We start from the raw sequence: 18,985 nt of genomic DNA, 5'->3' as shown, positions 1-18,985 counted from the left end.
ACATACTGCAGCTTCACTACACCCAGAACTTAGATAAATAAAATCACCACACGTGCATCACGTAGGAATAGCAACAGCAGTGATCACAGTATTGTAAGACCAAGAGATTTTGTTCTTTATCACCTTGTTGCATTGGTCCTGCAAGCCTAGCCATAAAAAACACCTCATAACAATACCTAATATCCAATATGTCTGCAGCAAAACACATTTTTCATGTAATCTGACTGTATTGAATCCATATACAGCACAGAAAGAATGACTTGGAACGGGAAGAAAGACAGAACATTGAGCTCTAGGAAAACTCAAAGGAACATTTTATTGTAACATTTGTAATAGAAGTTGAGGAGTTTAGTTTTGCCTCAAGGTGTAACTTGCTCATAAAAGTTCTGGAAAACCTGCTGTGTGTAAGAGCCCTGGCCTATGATGTCAGAATTCATTATGCACACAGGGGCTATTTACAGCCTTGTAAAGTTGTAGATGAGGAAATTGTTGCTGAAATATTGTTTCAAAAGTTTAAAGGTAATCATTCTACTGATGTATACACCTCAGCTGTTGAACAGATCTTTTAAACAGTTCCGTGTAAACTAAAAAAGTCATGTGGCTTGACTTGTAAACATCCACTCCTGTTTCTTCATATGTGTTGAGTATAGAATTATATATATGTATGGGGGTAAATGTGGGGTCTTTATTTTTATTCAAAAGTTATCTGTATAAACCTATAAATTAAGCATATGTATAAGGTGTTCAGAAATAAGACAAACTGAAAGCAATTTTCACTGCCCTCTTTTCACTTCCCATTCAGATACTTAAAAAAAAAAAAGAGGAAGAAAATCAAGAAAAGAGGGAGACAGCAAAGAATTAAATCCAGAAATGAACAAATGTATTTTCAGCTTTCTAAATCTAAAGGTGTTTTATCAAAAAGACTGAAGCATTAGTGAAAATATGTATTTTTTATCAGAACAGCTGTGGATTCATGAAGGCTCATCAAGGATCAAGCAAAATTTGATGCAAAAGTGTTGCTTAGTTTAATGGGTCAGGAGAGTCTGCAGAAACCACTTGAGAAAGCAGTTACTTTGGGTCTGTTACAACCAAGACTGGCAGTGCTCTATTTAAAATTAGGGGAGAAAAACTGTTGACTGTAGAGTATGCTCTGTTTCACTTGATTGCTGCATGCTGTTTTATTCTTTGGCTCTAAGCATTTTAATTGCTACTACAGTGATTTTTCTGTCACCCTGAAAGGTTTTGTGACCAGATGTTATTTGTCAATTGTCCCACAGTAGCTGGCAATAATATAATTACAGAAAGATAGAAAAATGTGCTCAGCCCTAAAAATTAATAGACAATCTAAGCATTTTCCTACTGAATCTTTTTTTTTTTTCAAATATTCCTTCTTACAGCAGTCCAAATGATTTTCTAGCTCTGGATGAGCTAACTTCACAAGCATTCCAGTTGTATTTATTTTTTCTAATGCACTTGTCAGCTACTTCATACTCCACCCCAACTCCTGACAGCAAGACCAATCAAATACCCTCTCATTGTGGTTTCATGGGGAAACAGCTCACAGCCTCAGAAATGGACTTCACCCAATGGCACGAGCCCAAAAATAACCGCACCACTTCCACTTTTTTCAGTGTGCCTGCATTGTTCCAATAGCACTGAGATATTACTACTGATTAACGGTGCTATACAAATAACATGCAAAATGGACGAAAGCTTTAAGTTGCTGGGATTTTTTTCTTGTTTTTACTCATGTTCACAGTAAAATTTCCATCGAGTTCAATAAACTCTGTATACCAGACTAGCACTAACACAGTTTCCTTAACTTTCCTGAATTAGTCCTTGTTTATCGCAGCGAAAATGAGTGGAAAATCAAGACCAAAGGGATAAGAAATAATACTATTATCCTGTCCAGCAAGATTGCTCTGGTTTTAAAGCTGAGATTTAGTTTTAGCATTGGCTTCTTTGGTCACATAAGCTTTTACACCTTTCCTTGGTCTACACAGCCATTTTGGTGACTTCATTTTTCTCTCAATTTTTCATCTCTCTTCCCTCTTTCTGCTGCTGGGCTTGCTTCTTCACCAGATCTAGCCAGGCACAGCAGACAATTTGTCAGCAATTCATGGTACTTAGTGACCTACTCAGATGACAACTGATAACAAATGTCAAGAAGACAAAAGTCCTTCAAATCCGAGAATTTCTCTGTGGCATCACAACATGCAAGTCCCAAAAGGTATGTATGGAGAAGGTGATCAAGGCACAAATCAGGCAAAGTTTTCTCACATCCCTCCAGCTCTGTAAACCAAAGGCATCATCCATTCACCTATATGGAAAATAGTTACCCTGCTGCATCTTTTTCACCTACAGCAGAGATCACCCATGCATCCAGTCTGCCAAGACAAATGCAGTTACATCAGATCTACCTCATGAACAAATATCATTTTCAAAATGGGATGCCTGAGATTTCACCTCAGTGTTGATCCCCCTGACATTACTCAGTAGCTATGTTGGAACTGGAGCAAGCCTCAGGTGAAGAAAACACCAGAGAAGGAAAAATAATTGTACATGGCACTTGTTCCTTTAACACATAGCTAGCCAGTCTGGACTGCACTTGCTAGTGAGTTTATATAAATGTTCTATGTATGTGCTATATGTATGACTATACAAATGTACAAAGTTGAAGGTCGTATGTGTGTGTAAACATGTATGTTTATACCAACATATATAAAATCTTTTATGGTTTTCCATTTAGGAGCTAAGTAATTGATAACAATCCTGTTGCTCCTAACTTTCAGGCAGGAATGTGCCACTTTGCAGGGCTAGGTCCAGTCTCTGAGGAGGAATAACTTTAAAATAAAATTAGAGATGGGTTGAAAAGACAGCCAGCCATTGAGATGTAATCTGAATGTGCACAAATGTCGCTGCTCGTTATTTTTACACCCAGATGTCCTGGTGAGATGAATGGTTCAGAGTGCTACAAGTGCTCAAACTTTTAAAGAAAAGGACATGTCTTCATCCCCAGCACAAGAATTGTATTTCTATGTGAAGCTCAGAAATTTGAATGTGCTACCTCCTGTGAGCCAAATTTCCCCTTGGATCCACACTGTGGATTTCAGGAGTTGGAATAAGTTATGCTTTGTAGAATGAATTAGTTACTGGCAGTTACTGGCAGATTAATCTTCCAATCAGTTGCTTCACTAGCATTCTTCTAGCCTGGAGAAAAGGGCATGTCCTCTTGGGTCTGGTGTTTCTTGGAGTGAGTTTGTAATAAGATTCAATTTGGATGGCAAAAGATGTGATGTTTTCTGTTAAACAGATATGCTCCTGCTCTGTTATGGCCCACAGGTGCTTTTTTTTTTTCTCTGTATTTTTTTGTAAGAACAAGAGGAGTAGAAGAGATAGGAGAAGGAAAAGGAAAGGAAAAAAAAAAAGCCTAATTAAAATAACAGGATTTGACTAAGTACAGGACCTTGTATCATCTGTACCATGTGAAGCAGCAGAGCTGCACTGCCTTCCCTATGGGAAGGCTCTACCTCTCATCCTGTTCACAGCTGTTGTTTCATTTCTTTTTTGGCTCTTTCTTAGGTGTCTCCACAGCCTCCAAGCCACTATGTATGATCTGTTGAAATAATCATATGCATGGTTAGCCATAAGAGTTGTAGGCTACCTGTAGGCTCTCCAGAATGCAAGAAATGAAGCCTCTATCCCACTGTTATTGCCAGGCAGAGCTTCTGGTAAAGGAGGGGACAGGACAGAGATCTGTTTTCATGTGCAGACTGAATCAGAGATTCCACACAATTTTCCCCATGGTGTATTTGTTGTACCACAAGAGCGTCTGTCAATCCCTGCTGCACACCGTAGCCACATTGCCCAGCGGCTGGATATACAACTGGGAGAGGAATCCTCTGCACAGTGATTACAGAGTATATTTCCATGGATGCTTGGGAAGTGCTGGGATAAGATGCAGAAAGCTGTAAGCTCCCAGGGCAGTAATTTGCTATCCTAGCATCTTTCATGCATGACACTGGATTTCTGGGCTGAGAGCTTGAGATAGAGCCAGGTTCTGATCATGAGAACAGTTCCTCCACCCTGGGATCTGCTGGCCAGACCTCCTTCTCACACCTCTGGCCACCTCCTTGTGTCACTCAGCCTGACACATTCCCTCAGTCAGCATGCCTGTGAGTGCATGCCTTGTTGTCTTTGACTGCACAGCAGCTCCCTTCTAATGCACACCCTACTTTGCATCTGGGAAGATCTGTCTTCATGCCCTGCAGTCTACCTCATCAGCAACCTTCAACCAGTAATCAAGAGAAGCACCTGCAGAGAAGAGCCCACTTCTAGCCCAGCTCCACACACTAGGAACTCACTGTTTCACCCATACAGCTTCAGTCCCTTTCCTAGAACTCTGTTCTGCCTGTGCAGGGCTCCCCTCCTCCTTCATGGACTCCTTTTTTGTCTAGCAGTCTAAAAGCCCAGCTTACAGACAGGTCTCACCTGCTAAAAACGAGCTACTACAGCAGTCAGGTACACCATCATTGCATGTAGTGGCACCAGGAAAGACGTACATCTTCACACACACTGGCAAACAAAGGACAATGTTCTCTGAGTGGGAGGATGAAAATATTTTCTTTTCATGGAGAAGAACACGGACAAGGGAAAGGAAAAAAATAAAGGGTAAAGAAAATTTCTCCCTCAAATCCATTTTATTCTATTTTTATTTGCATTTTTGTTTTCCTGAAGGCTGAAGACGAGGAAGAGAAGGAGATTTAACTATATCTAGTGCTGGAAGAGATCCATTGCTTTGCGTGTCATAAACAGCCTTAAAGGCTGTTCGGGTTTGCAGAAGAGGAGGAGTAAAATGACTTCGTGACTGCGTCGACTTGGACATTTTTCTACCTCTTCTCTGGTGCCGTTCAGATGGTTTTGCACACCCAAACAGTCGGAAGCATTTTTCCCTTCCAGCCAGAGCCGGTACCAGGCTGGCTCGGAGAGACCACGGGATAGAAGCAGCCTGCACCCGGGCCGTGCACCGACCGTGCACTACACTGGAGTGTCTGGCTCCCAAGTTCCCCCTTCGGCGATGTCAGAAGGAGCGCCTGGCTCCCTTTTTACAGCCCAGGCCTCGAGCAAGGGGTTTATTTATGTCCACGTAATCTGCACCATCCCCCGCAACAAATCTCACCCTCCCTCTCCCTTCCGTCCCAAACAATAAAAACCTCTCCTCGAAGTTTTAATAAAGACGAACATATAACGTAAGTGTGATGTCAACTTCGTGTTTAAAAGGCATCGCAGGTCTTTATAAGCAGAGGATATTACTCTGCTCTGGGACAAATCCGAGGTGAGAGTTTTCGCTTCTGGAGTGATGTTTAAACCCAGCCTTGCGGCGGGGAGGACCGGGAATGGGGCCGGGGCCGCCCCTCTCCGCCTGTCAGCCTGGGAATTTATTTTCGTGGCAAGAAGCAGACATAGCTGGCGTTATCGGTAGGGATGACACGAGAGCCAAACAAGGGGGCCTTTGAACTCGGAGGGGTCTCACCTCATCGTCTCAAGCAGTGACACAGTTCATCTGAATAGGGCGCGAAAAATATCGATATAGAAGTATCCTTAAAACTGTCCGTCTCCGGAACTGTTGGAGAAAGGCACACAGTGAGGGTGAAGATGGGTGTAGGGGGTGGCGGAGGTCCCGGCAGGTGAGGCGCCGCCGGAGCCCCCATTCCCAGGATCCCAGCGCCACCAAGCGGAGAGGCCGGGCCGGCGCCGCGGGGGCCAGGAGTCCCCCGCCGGGGAGGATCGGGAGCCCCGGCGGCACCCCGGGTCTCCCCTCCTCGCCCGGAGACACTGCGGGAGGGAGGTAGACAGCTTGCAAGGGGCATCATTTCAAAACCCTCACTTTTTTTCTTTTCCATTTTTTGCACCTCTGCTGCGATGGAAGAGCTGGGTCTACCATGCCGCAGAATCCTAATGAGTTTTGGAAAGCAAGCAATAATGGTGTATGTGCTGTGGCAGTGAAAGTTAAAAAAAAGAAAACAAAAAGAAAAAAAAAAGAGAGAAAAAATAAATCATGAGGAGGGCTTTTTGGCCCGGACTCCATGATTCCGAAAGGTCAATGGTATCACTTTGACGTTGATTATGTAGCGGTTCTGGTCTCAAGTCTGCTCCCCTCCCCTCCCAGCGTGGTGTGCGAGGATTGTATTTGAAAGGGAGGAAGCAGATACCGAAAGTGATGGCTGATGAATTGTCTAAACCCTTCAGGGACGTTTCTTGCGGGGGCTCGGAGGCAGCTCATCCATAAAAGCCTCCCGGATGAAGGAGGGAAAGAGAGAAAGGGTGATGGGAATGGGGGGGACATGGACCCCGGAGGCACCACTGCTCCCCCCTTCCCTTTTGATCTGGTGGAGGATTGTAGCAGACACAAGGCTTTGGAGGTATCGGTGTAAAAAGGTGTGTATGGAGCGGGGAGAGGCGGGGAGATGCAGCCTGTAAAACCACACACACACACCAGGGGAAAAAAAATATTTAGAACAGGCTTTACGGTTTCCTGCCCCTGCACCTCGAACCGGCCCTACTGAGGGTCGCCGAGGCTGGAGGTGGCGGGCCGCGGCCGCAGCAGCCGCGGCCGGCCCTGGCAGGCTCGCTACTGAGGTGCGATCTTGGATTATTACTTTTTTCCAAACTATGTTCGTAAATCATGTAATAATCCGGCACTCAGTAACTCGGCCCTACCTTTCACTGGGTCGTTATGTTTTATGGGCTTTACTTAAAAATTAATGCAAACCTCTCACGAAAAGAGAGGGGGGTACGGAGCGGGGAGGTGGGAAGGAGGAAGGGAACGAGCGGGGAAACCTGCTCTTGATTAGTGCCTTCCCCGGCAGCGGGGCTGGAGCTGCGGGAGAGCCGCGCTCCGCGGCCCGTGGGTGAGAGGCGAGCAGGGTCTCCCGGCGGGGCCGCGCTGGTAGCTGCGCGCATCTCTACGAATCCTTCTTCCTCCGAAATTCAAACAAACCCACACACCCTCCGATGCTACCAATGTGCCTGTCGTCCCAGTCAGCCCTTGCGAGGGCTCCCCCCCGGCTGCCCACCCGTTGTCTGGCGCGAGGGCGTCCCGCGGAGCTTTCCACGCGGGTTTCTGCGGGAAGGGGATGCCGCCCCGCCGGAGGTGGCGGCGGCCAGAGGGGTCGAGGTGTATTCCTGGCGGAGCAGCGGGGAGCAGGGAGAAAAGCGCAGCCCTCCACCAGAGCCGGGGGCACTGCTGGCTTTCTCGCCCCACTGAAACTATTTATCTGCTCCAAATGGTATGGAAAGTAATTAAGGTCGGCGCACTTATGAAAATTATTGACAATGTCTAAAGTCAGAAATCTCATTTGATTGGAATGTAAACTTGGGCGGGGGAGAAGCCAGTCAAAAAGGTACCGTGTGTTCAGATCTCGGGCCAAAGCGTGTTTGCCCTTATTCGCGGCTGTCAATGGGGTATGCAGAGCAGGACTGGGAGAGGGGGGGCTTTTCCTACAGCCTTGCAGAGACACGATGAATCCCTACAAGGGCTGCCGCTATTATTTTTGTACTGGCGCTGCTGGCATTTGCGCGACCTTTTACACTGAGATGTGTAAAAGGATGTGCAGAGGTCGGCATGTGCAGGGGCGGAGGGTATAGGCTCCAACACCCATCTCTTTTGCAGATTCCTCTCGGAGGTCTGCCTGAGCCTTCAGCCTGTCTCCTTCCCGGGAGCGCGGCAGAACCTCCACCTGCCCGGAGCCGCCTGCTCCGCTGCCGTCGCCCGGCTGCCCACACTGCGCCAGGACCTCGTCTATGCTCTGATCTCGAAACACCCCGCTTCTTATTTTACCCCGCGCTTGTCACGTTTTATTTACACCGACAGAGGATGCTCGGAGACAAAGGAGTATTTTTTTTTCTCTACGTCAGAGATGTTTTATATTTTTGGAAGGGTTGTGTTTCCTTTTAAAGAGGTGACCTATATCCTGACCGCTGTAGGGGGTTTATTTTGATGCTCCGGGAAGTTCAGTTGGAGCTGTGCAGAGCTGGGAGGGGCTAAAATCTTTAACATTGTTATCTGGTATAGGAAACGCAAAGTCTACCCACAAAAACACTTGGTGGAAGTACTCGGGGGCTGAGCTGACTCTTACAAAACAGACGCATGTGAAGGTTTAATCGCCGCGATGTCCGAGCAGCTCCGGTAGGCTGCTGCAACACCCATATTATCTGCAGGGCGTCCAGGTGCCTTCCATCAGTAGGAGAACCTGCTTTATCCCATCCCATATCTGGGGATCCCCTTTCTCTTCTATCCCATCAGCCCGAGACCGCGGGGAAAGCACAGAAGGGCGCTCGGGATAGACTGCCCACTGGGTACCGGCAAACCATCAGCACAGCCCCGCGGCTGGGTGGATATCAACCCTGCGTTTAGGGAACTCAGGCAGAGCGCGGGCACCTCAGGTTCACAGGGCGTCTGTCTGTCATGGTTCCCGTGCAATGATGAGGCTGGAGTGGGACGCAGGGGTTGCAGGCATCCTTGGGGGTGGAGGGCTGGGAGGGCTGAGGGGTTAACATTGCAACAAAACCTTAGGTGTAGGTGTTCCCCGGAAAGTTTAAACGCTGAGAAACTCTTTTGCAGCCGGTTGAAGAGACCAAACGGCTGTGAAAGCGGGACCTGTCCGGAGAAAGGGGGAGGGGGCGGAGGGGGGCGGATATTTTCGCGTCCCCGGCGTTCAGTGTTCGCATTTCCCCTCCGCAGGGTCCTCCGGTCCTTGAGGCCCAGGGAGTACCGGCTCCCTGCGGGACGCCCCCAGGAGCCAAGGTTCTGCGTGTCCAGCGTGGGAGAGTTGAGTGGAGACTCCCCACCTGCTGAGGCCGATTTTCCCCCGGCAAACACTTCCCTAAAGGCAAGTAGAGTTTGCCCTTCGGCTGGCTTCTCGCCCAAACTTTGTTTCTCGCCTGGTCTTTCTCTCCGTCCTCGGGCAATGAACAAAGCTCTCCCGACCGTGAGAGTTGTGTAGCAGAGAGGAAAGGGAAAGGTGCGGCCCTGCTAGTTTACGATCACCACGTTCATGGAGGTGTCCTAACCCAGAGTTAGCTTCCCCCCACATCCAGACATGGATGAAAAATTTCTTAAAATATCCTCGTGGAAAGTCATCCAAACCCGTGGCGATACCCCAGGTAACTCCCTCGAAAATTTCACGAGAGGTGCCTGTTATGTGCACAGGGAGCATGTCTGATGATGCTTTTGGGGTCAGGCTGGGGTTTTTTTCTCACAAGGCGAGGTAGGCCCTCGCGTTTGTAGGCCCTCCTGAATGTCCTTGTCTGCCCTTGAGATGGGAGGTGTCTCAACCTCTCACATTGCCATGATCATCTCCCTTTTTCCTCTGCCTCGGGATCCTCTTCAACAGGAGCTGGGAAGAAGGGTCCTGATGGTAGCCTTGGGAAGATGTCTATAAAAAGAGTCACTCCTGCTGCCCATTGAGTATACGCAAAGAAAAAAAAGAAAAGGGGGGGGCGTAAAAAAAAAGCGGAAAAACCTCTCCAAACAAACAACGGGAACGCACGGCTACTGCCAGAGGTCCCAAGAAGTCAAGAGGTCCCGGGAGCAGTACAAAGGACGGGACAAGACCGCTGCGAGTCCCTTCCCATCCCTGCCTTTCTGCTCCCTCAGCCGCAGCGGGACTGCCACCCTCCCAGCCCCCAGAGTGGTCGCTCCGAGCCGCCGGGGACGGGTGCCGGGCGTTCCTCTGCGGCCGCTCGACTCCTTCCAGCTCGTTAAAATGCCCGCATGCCTCTCATGCGGAAAGGGATCTCTGTCCGTCGCTGTGGATGGAGATCTAAATCCAGGCACCCTGAAACTGACAGTTGGAGGGAAATCCTCCAGGGCTTAAGGAAACGCACTTTTACAATACTGAAGGGATTTGTTTAAGTTTCAGTCTCGGCTTTAATTGAAAAAACGCTTCTCATCTGCAGGACCTCAGAGGAGAGGAAAGAGCCTGAAGCACGCAGTTAAAAAAAGAGAGGAAAGGGACAGAAAAAAAACAAAAAGAGGGGCGAAAAAAGGACTCAAAGATAACCGTAAACATTTATCTTTCATATTTGCCTCCCATTTTCTTAACTGGTTTACTTTAACTTATTTCATTTAGCCCACGAAGCAGAGGGGACTGTGTTATGAACATGAAACTGAAACCGCAATAATGAAGAGATTTCCTAGAATAAAAACTATGATTATAGAACAACATCTGAGTAACCAAATCTGCCAAAAAGTTTAATTTCCGTATACTCTGGTAAAACAAACCAGTTGTGCTCCGAAACTGGGATCAGCTCAGAAATGGATACACCAACCAAAATAAACATCTCCACCAAACAGCAAATGCACTTCTGTTTAATCATAGGCAATTTAAACCATCTTTTAAAGCCTCAGGATCATGTTTAGGAGACTTCCTAATGCCATGTTTCAAACAAGCGTTGCTGCGAAGAAGAAGACGTTGCTAACAGGTAGAAGGCGGCTGATTGAATGTGTTACCCCACTGTTCTCGTATCAGGACTCCGTCAAGTCGCGATTGAAGCAGCGCTCGTCTTTCTGCCACAGGGCTGCCCTTCTCGGCTTTGTTTCATTGTGTGTCCATCTCGCACCGCTGAGAAACCAATGACACCCTAGTGTATCGTGACATCTTGTGCTGGGAGTAAATGATTCTTCCTGCTCGACTAATATTAATGATTGAAACGAACTGTCTGAAACGGGGGCAGGTTAGAGTGATTTACAAGCAACGACCTTCCCCCTTGTCTTTAATGCCTTCGGTCTGCCAAATATCGCAGAAATTACTTGGACATGTCATCCAAAGGTGACATTTAGACAGACATCCCGCCGAGGAAGGCGAAAAAGCACCCTCACTTGCCGATCTAGAGCGAGGAAGATGTTTGTATTTAAAAACACGGATATTAAAAAATAAAAAAAAAAATCAGAATAGGTCGTTACAATGAGATCAGGAATCGCATGTTGGCCTCCCTGACCTTCGAGAAAACAACAGGGGGAAAAAAGATAAAATAGATAGATAGATAGATAGACAGGCAGACAGATATTCGTCTGCTTTTTGTTTTGTTTTATTTCTTTTTTTTTCAGTGGAAACAATTTAAATAGATGCCTCAAGGAAGGTAAACATGGTCTATCGACCGGGCGATTATTTTTTCTATTAAAAATGTGTCGTAAACATTGCCGGGCTTGGTAGTGTTTTTCTTAGCTGATCCTCAGATACAATCAAGCCATTTTCGGACACATTCCCATGTATGTAGCAGTGGTGATCTGGAGGAAGCTGTCGACGCCTGTTCAGTTAATTTAGGTTTTCTTTGTCTAATTACTGTGGAGCTTAGGGAAAAGGAGCCGGGCTCAGGGCAGTAAACTGACACTTGGGCTCTGTGTGTGGTATCCAGGCAAAGTTTGATGGAAAAAGCCTGCTTCCACTCAACTGCAGGTCACTGTCTGGGACCAGCCCCACCCCCTCCCTGCCCGTACCCACCAGCGAGCTCTCAGCACGGAGCTGCGCTGGAGACAAACGGACACACAGACACACACACAGAGCACTGCAGGCACGCTGACACGTCGTCCCGCTCTGTCCACGTCCTTCCCACCCCCGTGCCTTTGGTCCAGCATCCCTGTCTGCTCTGCCTCTTTTCCTGCCGCTGTCCTCCTTGCGTCTCCAGTTCGATCCTGGAGCCTCCTCCATCATCCGAGAGCAGGCCTGTGCCTCCGCCGGCCCCTGTCCTCCCTGCCCCCTCCGGCGCCCCGTTTCCTTCGGCAACTGGCGTTTGCCAGCACGCGTGACCCACCCGTTGCACCGGGCAGGCGTCCCCGGGGGGTGTAGGGAGGGTGCATCTCTGGTCCTCGGACTCTGCCCCTGTTGCTCTGTAAAATGAACGGCGTTTTATAGGACTGTGGGGGTGGCAGGGGGTAGCGAAAAGTCTTTAAAACCAGTTGTATAGCAGGCTTGAGAAGCAGCAAACACTGCTGCCTCGGGCTCCGGAGGGTGGGCGACCCCCGCATATACATCTACGCCCGCACACGGCTGCGTCAGCGCCCGTGTGACCCGGGGTGCACCGGCAGAGCTTCGGGCTTGCAGTCGTTCGACTCGCCCCGGGGCGGTGCCGGGGATCAGAGGGCAAAGAGGTGCCTGTGGGGCCACGGGAAATCCGGGGAGGCAGTAAGCGGGACCAGTGCGGGGCCGGCAGCGGGAGCGAGCCGGGGATGGTGCCGCAGCAGCAGCGGCAGCCGCAGCAGCGCCTCCTGCCCAGATGACGGGTGGACAGAGGCCAGCTGGAAAGGGGGTGGTCTCTTTCTCCCCCCTCTCGCTCCCCCTCTCCCTCTCTCTATCTCTGCTGATTTCTCGGCCGGATTCAGGGGAGTTGGGGGGAAAGAGAAAAAAATAATAGCAAGATTGAAGGAACTGATAGGCTGTCGCGCTGTGCCTTTTACGCAAGAAAAAAGTATATATTAAAGAGTAACAGTGCGGAAGAGATTGGAGAGGGGGGCTCTTGCGCTTCCTCTCCTTACCGGATTAGGCAGCGGGATGGTCCCCAGGTGGGGGTCAGAGAAGGAAGCGGAGCGGCGCTGAGTGGAGCCTCCACGGGCGGCGCGGCGCAAGGAGGGAGGGGGCCGGACCAGGGCCGGGGCCGGGGCCGGGCCGGTCCATCCCGCCCAGTGCCTGGCTCCGGCGGAAAGCAGAGGAGCCATTGCGCAAGGGACCGTGGGGAGGGATGCGCAGGGCGCTGCCACAACCCCACCGCCGCCCGCCGCGCTGAGGAGCTGCCCGGAGGACAGCAGCTCCCACCGCCCCCCCTTTCTCCCCCTGCGGGGCACCCCCGCCCCGGTACCCACCCCACTCGGCTCCCCCCCTTCCCTCCCAGCCTCACCCCACCCTGCCCCATTCCCCTCCCTCCGCCAGATGACCACCGAGAGCGGGCAGCAGCGGCTGGAGCCCCCCGTCCCTCTCCGCTCCTGCAGCCCGGCTCCCGGAGCTCTCCAGATGAGCCGGCCGCCCTCCTCCGCCCTGGAGACCTCCACCTCCTCTTCCTCCACCTCCACCTCCTCCTCCTCCTCCTCCTCCTCGGCGGCGGCGGCGGCGGCGTCCTCCAAGAGCAAGAAGGCCAGCTCGGGGCTGCGGCGGCCCGAAAAGCCCCCCTACTCCTACATCGCCCTCATCGTCATGGCCATCCAGAGCTCACCCTCCAAGCGCCTGACCCTCAGCGAGATCTACCAGTTCCTGCAGGCCCGCTTCCCCTTCTTCCGCGGCTCCTACCAGGGCTGGAAGAACTCCGTGCGCCACAACCTCTCCCTCAACGAGTGCTTCATCAAGCTGCCCAAGGGCCTGGGCCGCCCGGGCAAGGGCCACTACTGGACCATCGACCCGGCCAGCGAGTTCATGTTTGAGGAGGGCTCCTTCCGACGGCGGCCTCGCGGCTTCAGGAGGAAATGCCAGGCGCTGAAGCCCATGTACCGCATGATGAACGGGCTGGGCTTCGGGGCCTCCATCCTCCCACAGGGCTTCGACTTCCAGGCGCCCCCCGCCTCCCTCGCCTGCCACTCCAACGGCTACAACCTCGACATGATGCCCAACGCCATGGCCAGCGGCTACGAGGGACTCAGTGGCGGCCACCACGTCCCACACATGTCTCCCAACCCCGGCTCGACCTACATGGCCAGCTGCCCGGTGACTGCCAACGGGGACTACGGCCCCGACAGCAGCAGCAGCCCCGTGCCCTCCTCGCCGGCCATGGCAAGCGCTATCGAGTGCCACTCTCCCTACACGAGCCCTTCGGCTCACTGGACAGCCTCGGGGGCCTCGCCCTACATAAAGCAGCAGGGCCTTCCCGCCGCCAACGCCGCCTCCTCCGGCATCCACTCCAGCGTGCCCTCCTACTCCCTGGAGCAGGGATACCTGCACCAGAGCCCCCGCGACGACCTCTCAGGTAGGGACCCGGAGGGACGGCGGGGGCGGTGGGGAGTGCGGCGCCGGCGAGAGTTTTCACTGGCGACAAAGGTTTCGCGCGGGGAACCCCAGACCACCACGGTGTTGGAAAAAGAGGTGCATTGTCTGCAAGAGGGAAAAAAATACGCGTGGGTTGGAGCTGTTCTGCTTCGGAACAGGGGGGGCTGTCGGGGGGTAAGCGGTGGGTACGGCTGCGAGTATCCCTCCTTCTTGCCCAGAGCCAAGAAGGAGCAGTTCGAGGAAAGCCAGGCTCGTGCCGGCTTAGTGCCGGCTCGATCGCGGCTCACATGTCCCCGTCCCGGTGCCGGCGACATGTGCGCGGCGGTGAGAGCGGGGTTCGCCCAGACGCCCCAGGCTGCGGCTTCACTTCGCGGAGAGCGCCGCCGGGCATCGCCGCCGCCTCGGTAAACCGCGCTCCGCAGAGACGCGTCGCGGGAGTAATCAAATAAAGGCGTCAAATACTACCCTCTAAACCCTGCGGGTAAAAAAAAAAAAAAGTAAGAAGAAAAAACCCCTAACACCAAAACCACCCGCTTATCTTAAAAAATGCTAGAGAGATTAAAGCGGATGGAGTATATTTCTGCAACTGGAGGGAAAGAGCTTTCTAGTCTCTGTCTCCCACCCCCTCATTCCCCCACCCACCCACCCCGGCCAGTGATTACAGACAAAGTCTGTTCAGAAATATCTGAGCACAAAAATGGGTAAAAGATGTTGGGCTCTTACGGGGAATTTTTCCAAACAGCCCTTTTAAACGTGGGTCCCAGAGGTTAAGCAAACAAAGACAGTCTGGGCTGGACCACACCGAAGAGGATTTTAGCCTGACTTAACCCCTATGAGAGCGGGGTCTTGTTCAATTTTATGGGAATTTCAACAAGTAACAAATACAGGCGACCCTCAGCTCTGGGTCCCCTCCCGCCCCCTCCCTGGACTCCTGTCAATCACTTTCCTGTCCTTCTGCGAGAGCCAGAGTCTGCCCTGGCCTCCTCACAGTCTGCTGTCGCCGTGGGGAGGGCGAGCCGCCGGGCAAGTCCCTTTGCCATCATCGCAGAAGGGACATGGGCTGACAGGGGAGACCAAGCGATTGCAAATTTTTCTCCCTTAAAAAATAATAATAAAAAAAGATTTAAACCCCTCAATAGCCCTGATGTGTCTTCTGGGGAGAGGCGGCTGCCAAGCTGATGACCGTCCTACCAGCGTTACGGCACAGAGGAGTGCGGGGACCAGGGGCGTCCCCAGGTGGGCTCCTCCGTGCCTACAGCGCTCTCCTGCTGAGGTTTAAACCAGCTTTTCTGAGATATAGGCCATCCTTCCACGTGCTTTTTAGGGCAGAAGCGAGAGGCCAGTGGGTTCACAAGGGCATCCCCCACCGAACTACGTACTTTCACCGTTAGGAATTTCTGCTTTGGTTTGTTGTTTTTGCTTGGATTTTTGTTTTCTTTTCCTTTCTTTGGTCTGTTTCCCTCTGTTTGCTTTACTCTTTGCGGCCGCACAGTCCGCCACGCAGTGCCCATGGGGCCCACGCGTGGAGCGGGAGTGGGACTGGCACGGGAAGCGGAGCTGGGAGGCAGCTGCCTCCTCCTCCTGCCAGACACTGAGGTAAGAAAGCTGATTCCTAGAAGAGAAATTTTCATCCAGAAGCTGCCCAAGAATACGCTTCTGAAACAAAATGCAGAGGGAGAGAGAGCAAGGGTTCTGGTCCCCCCGGACCTTCCACTGTGGTTTCCGAGGTCGGGGAAACCAATTATTTCTGTTCAAGGGCGGATATAAACTCAGACGGACCGTTGGACACTTTCTTAACGCCGACGACGAGCGTCCGTTTCCAGTAGCTCAGATTTATTGCCACCACTTTGCAAAACGGGGTTTCTCTGGTTATTTTCTACATCTTCATCATCTGGGCCTACGAATTTAGTGCAAGCCACTCCCAGCTCTTGATTCACTGAAAACCCCAAACCAACCCTTTATTTTTTGCGGGGATCCAGTTCTTATTAGTGCGTGATACATAAAATGTCTGTGGCGTAAACATTTTAGAAGAGTGAAAGGAGATGCGTAAAAAAGAATCCGAGCTCTTTCATTTGTAATTATAACCAGCAATAATCTTTCTCCCTCTCCGCACAAAAGCAGCATCAAGTGAATTTCACCTTTCCCTTTCTCTTAGTTAAATGCAAAGCAAATTCGGTGGCAATCGCTGTCGATCGGTCAATAATCCTCTACCCATGACAGCGTCAGGGCGGACTTAAAACCTCGAATTTACGTCAGACCCAAGTATAAGAGAGGAAAAAATTGGAAACAGGAGGCTTGGTTCTGCTAAAAGGATTTTGAAGCTGGGGGGTGGGGGGAGCCGAATTTTTTTCGCACACTATTAAATCCTGCTAAATTATTGAATCAGGATTGTAATAAAGTGCCCCAGCTTATGGTGAGCATACCAGCAGGGTTATTAGAAAGCCGAGGAAATCCAGCGAAATAATCACTTTTATAAAGTGAGCTCTGCGGGGTGAAGGAAGGGACAATGCCGGAGGAGACGGGCTGTGCGCGCCACCGGCCGCCGCCGCCAAAGGGTTCGGCTCCGCCATCCTGAGGAAAACCGGGGACGTTTCCCTCCTGTTTTTTTTTCTTTTTTTCTTTCCTTCTTTCTTTCTTTTTTTTTTCTTTTTTTCTTTTTCCCCCTCCTCCTACCCCCTCCTTCTTCTCTTTTGCTGCTTTTTTTTTTCTTCCCTTGACCCTCGGTCATATTTGACAGGATGCCGCTAGCCGAGTTTGACATCCACACGCCAAACCAAACCCCTCTCTGGCTCTACCCTGCGGGCCTTGCTCAGGCCGGATCCAGTAGGAACCCTGCCAGACTAAAGATCCCAGCACGGTCCTACGGCGCGGAGTGTTGGGGGTGGGGTGATGTTTCCCATGCCGTCCCATAAAGGCTGCCTTAGGCTGTGGGAAATTAAAATGGGAATTTGCAAGGTCATTTACATGTCGGTGCCACAGATGAACTTTGCTTGTTGTTATTGATGAACCGTAGGGTGTATCTTATGTTTATGAAAACACGCAGGCGAAAAGGCGTGCACGCTCTTACAAACACATACATAAATAAATACTTACTGTATCAATACACAAATGGATCGTGATTGGAACTCAATCTTCAACCGTTAAAAGCAAAAACCTTTCAGGAACGGGATAGGGAGGGGGGGAGAGCGAGGAAAGATGGGAATCAGGTTTAAATGGCTGCGACGCGTGCAGGAAAACACGCAGGTGGCATCGTCTCCTCGGGCGCACACACACAGACACAGACACAGACACTCCCTCATCTACCCCACACGCAGAGGGTAACTCTACACGCTGGTAACTACGCGGGCAGAAGGGCAGACAGGCAGCAGTGCGTGTGTGCCCACGCAGGAGGGATGTTCTGAGATACACGTGCGCCTGGGACGCGGCCGGGCACATGTCCGTGGGTATCCACCTCCGCATGCCTTCCTCTCCTCAGCCTGCGTGCCACACGGTTGTATAGTTTAGAACCTCCCCGTAGAGCAGGCACGCGGACTCGTACGAGCACGGGTGCAGCCCCGAGCCCCGCGGGTGATGGGGGACTTCGGGCAACTCACGTCCCCTCCTCGGTCGGGGCTCTCTGCCCTGCAAACGGGGCAGGCTCTGCCCCGGAGGAGAGTCCAAGTCAACTGCCAGGAAAGCCAAAGAGGAGTTACCAAACCTTGCAGGGGGGAGCCGAGACCGGGGATAAGGAAGCGGTGTGCCAGCCCTATGCAGGCAGCCTCTCCTCCCTGCGGGTGTGGGAGAAAGGGCTCTCCGCCCGGGCAGAGCTCTCCGACTTCTGAGCAGCTCTTGTTATTTCCTTCTCTTGCAGTGGGACTGCCTCGCTATCAGCATCATCCCTCCCCAGTGTGTGACAGGAAAGATTTTGTCCTCAATTTTAACGGCATTTCTTCTTTTCACCCATCCGCTAGTGGATCTTACTACCACCATCACCACCATCAAAGCGTCTGTCAAGACATCAAGCCCTGCGTGATGTGAAGGCAGCGCTCCAACAGAGACAATCAGGTGGCGTTGAACAGAGCCGAGGTATAGACGGACCACCGAAGATTAAATATATTGTGCACTCTGATAGCATTGATAGTACACGAGTCACTTAGCAAAATTACCAAAGGAAGCAGTGTTTTCGGTCCCACTCCATCCCTTGCAGGACACGTGCATCCGATATAATGCTCCAAAGCTCTTACTAAAAGAAAAATGCCTTGTGTGATGTTTTGCGTTAGGGGAGACGTAAGTATCCTTATGCCGCCTTAATCATAAATCGCCTTTCTGTGATCTAAAGTATCGAGCATTGGGAAAGGGAACAATTCGTTATATTTTTATACCTGAGAGTGTATTTGAATTGGAAAAATAAATCTCTCAGCTCAGCACCTGCGAGGACTACCCCTTCCGTTACTGCGTTAGCAGGAAATTTGCTCCTTTATTTTGTTTTCTCCCCGAACCCCACCAAGGACACTTTGTATGGACTTCAGCACCGACTAGTTGATATTATTAAAACAGTGTTGTTTAGCCATTTCGTGTATAGACTTTAAGAAAAGTTCATTTTTTTTTCCAGTATTGCAGCAATACAACGTTTTGTTTTTTATTTTTACAGAAGTTGTTTTCTACCACAATATTTTTAAAAAATTATTTTAAATAAATCTCGTGTATACTCACACACTATTGCTTTAAAAGGAGAATATATTTGCACTTATGTATTCTTTTTACAGTTTGCCAAAATATTTTGATGTAAAAATTTTTTTCCAATAAAATGTATATAAACGACTATCACTGGACAGGCACTTATGTTCCCCCGGCTCCCTCTGAGAAAATTCTTCCACCCCAGCATCCGAGGTCGTTAAAGATGCAAGCCCACATCCCCCAGCCGCTGGAAGTGGAGGAGGAGAGCGAGTGGTTGACCCGAGGAGGCCAGTGTCATGGTTTTTGGACTGCACCTCCTGCCCTCACCCACTTCCCACCCTGCTATGCCCCGCTGCTGG

At 50.6% G+C, this 18,985-nt stretch overlaps 1 protein-coding gene across 1 annotated transcript; it reads left to right on the top strand.

Annotated features, from left to right (window-relative positions):
* Positions 1 to 12,911: 12,911 nt before the first annotated feature.
* On the top strand, positions 12,912 to 18,771 carry FOXF2 (forkhead box F2). The gene is made up of 2 exons (XM_027677871.1): positions 12,912 to 13,950; positions 17,821 to 18,771. Exons 1-2 carry the CDS (start codon positions 12,927 to 12,929, stop codon positions 17,985 to 17,987), a joined length of 1,191 nt encoding a protein of 396 aa, XP_027533672.1. The 5' UTR covers positions 12,912 to 12,926; the 3' UTR covers positions 17,988 to 18,771.
* The last annotated feature ends 214 nt before the right edge of the window (positions 18,772 to 18,985 follow it).

The sequence above is a fragment of the Neopelma chrysocephalum genome, unplaced genomic scaffold (assembly GCF_003984885.1).
Source record: "Neopelma chrysocephalum unplaced genomic scaffold, ASM398488v2 Primary Assembly neopelma1_22b, whole genome shotgun sequence".
Classification (NCBI taxonomy): Eukaryota; Metazoa; Chordata; class Aves; order Passeriformes; family Pipridae; genus Neopelma; species Neopelma chrysocephalum.
The sequence above is the reverse complement of the archived record's forward strand: the minus strand, read 5'-3'. Positions and strand labels throughout refer to the sequence as shown.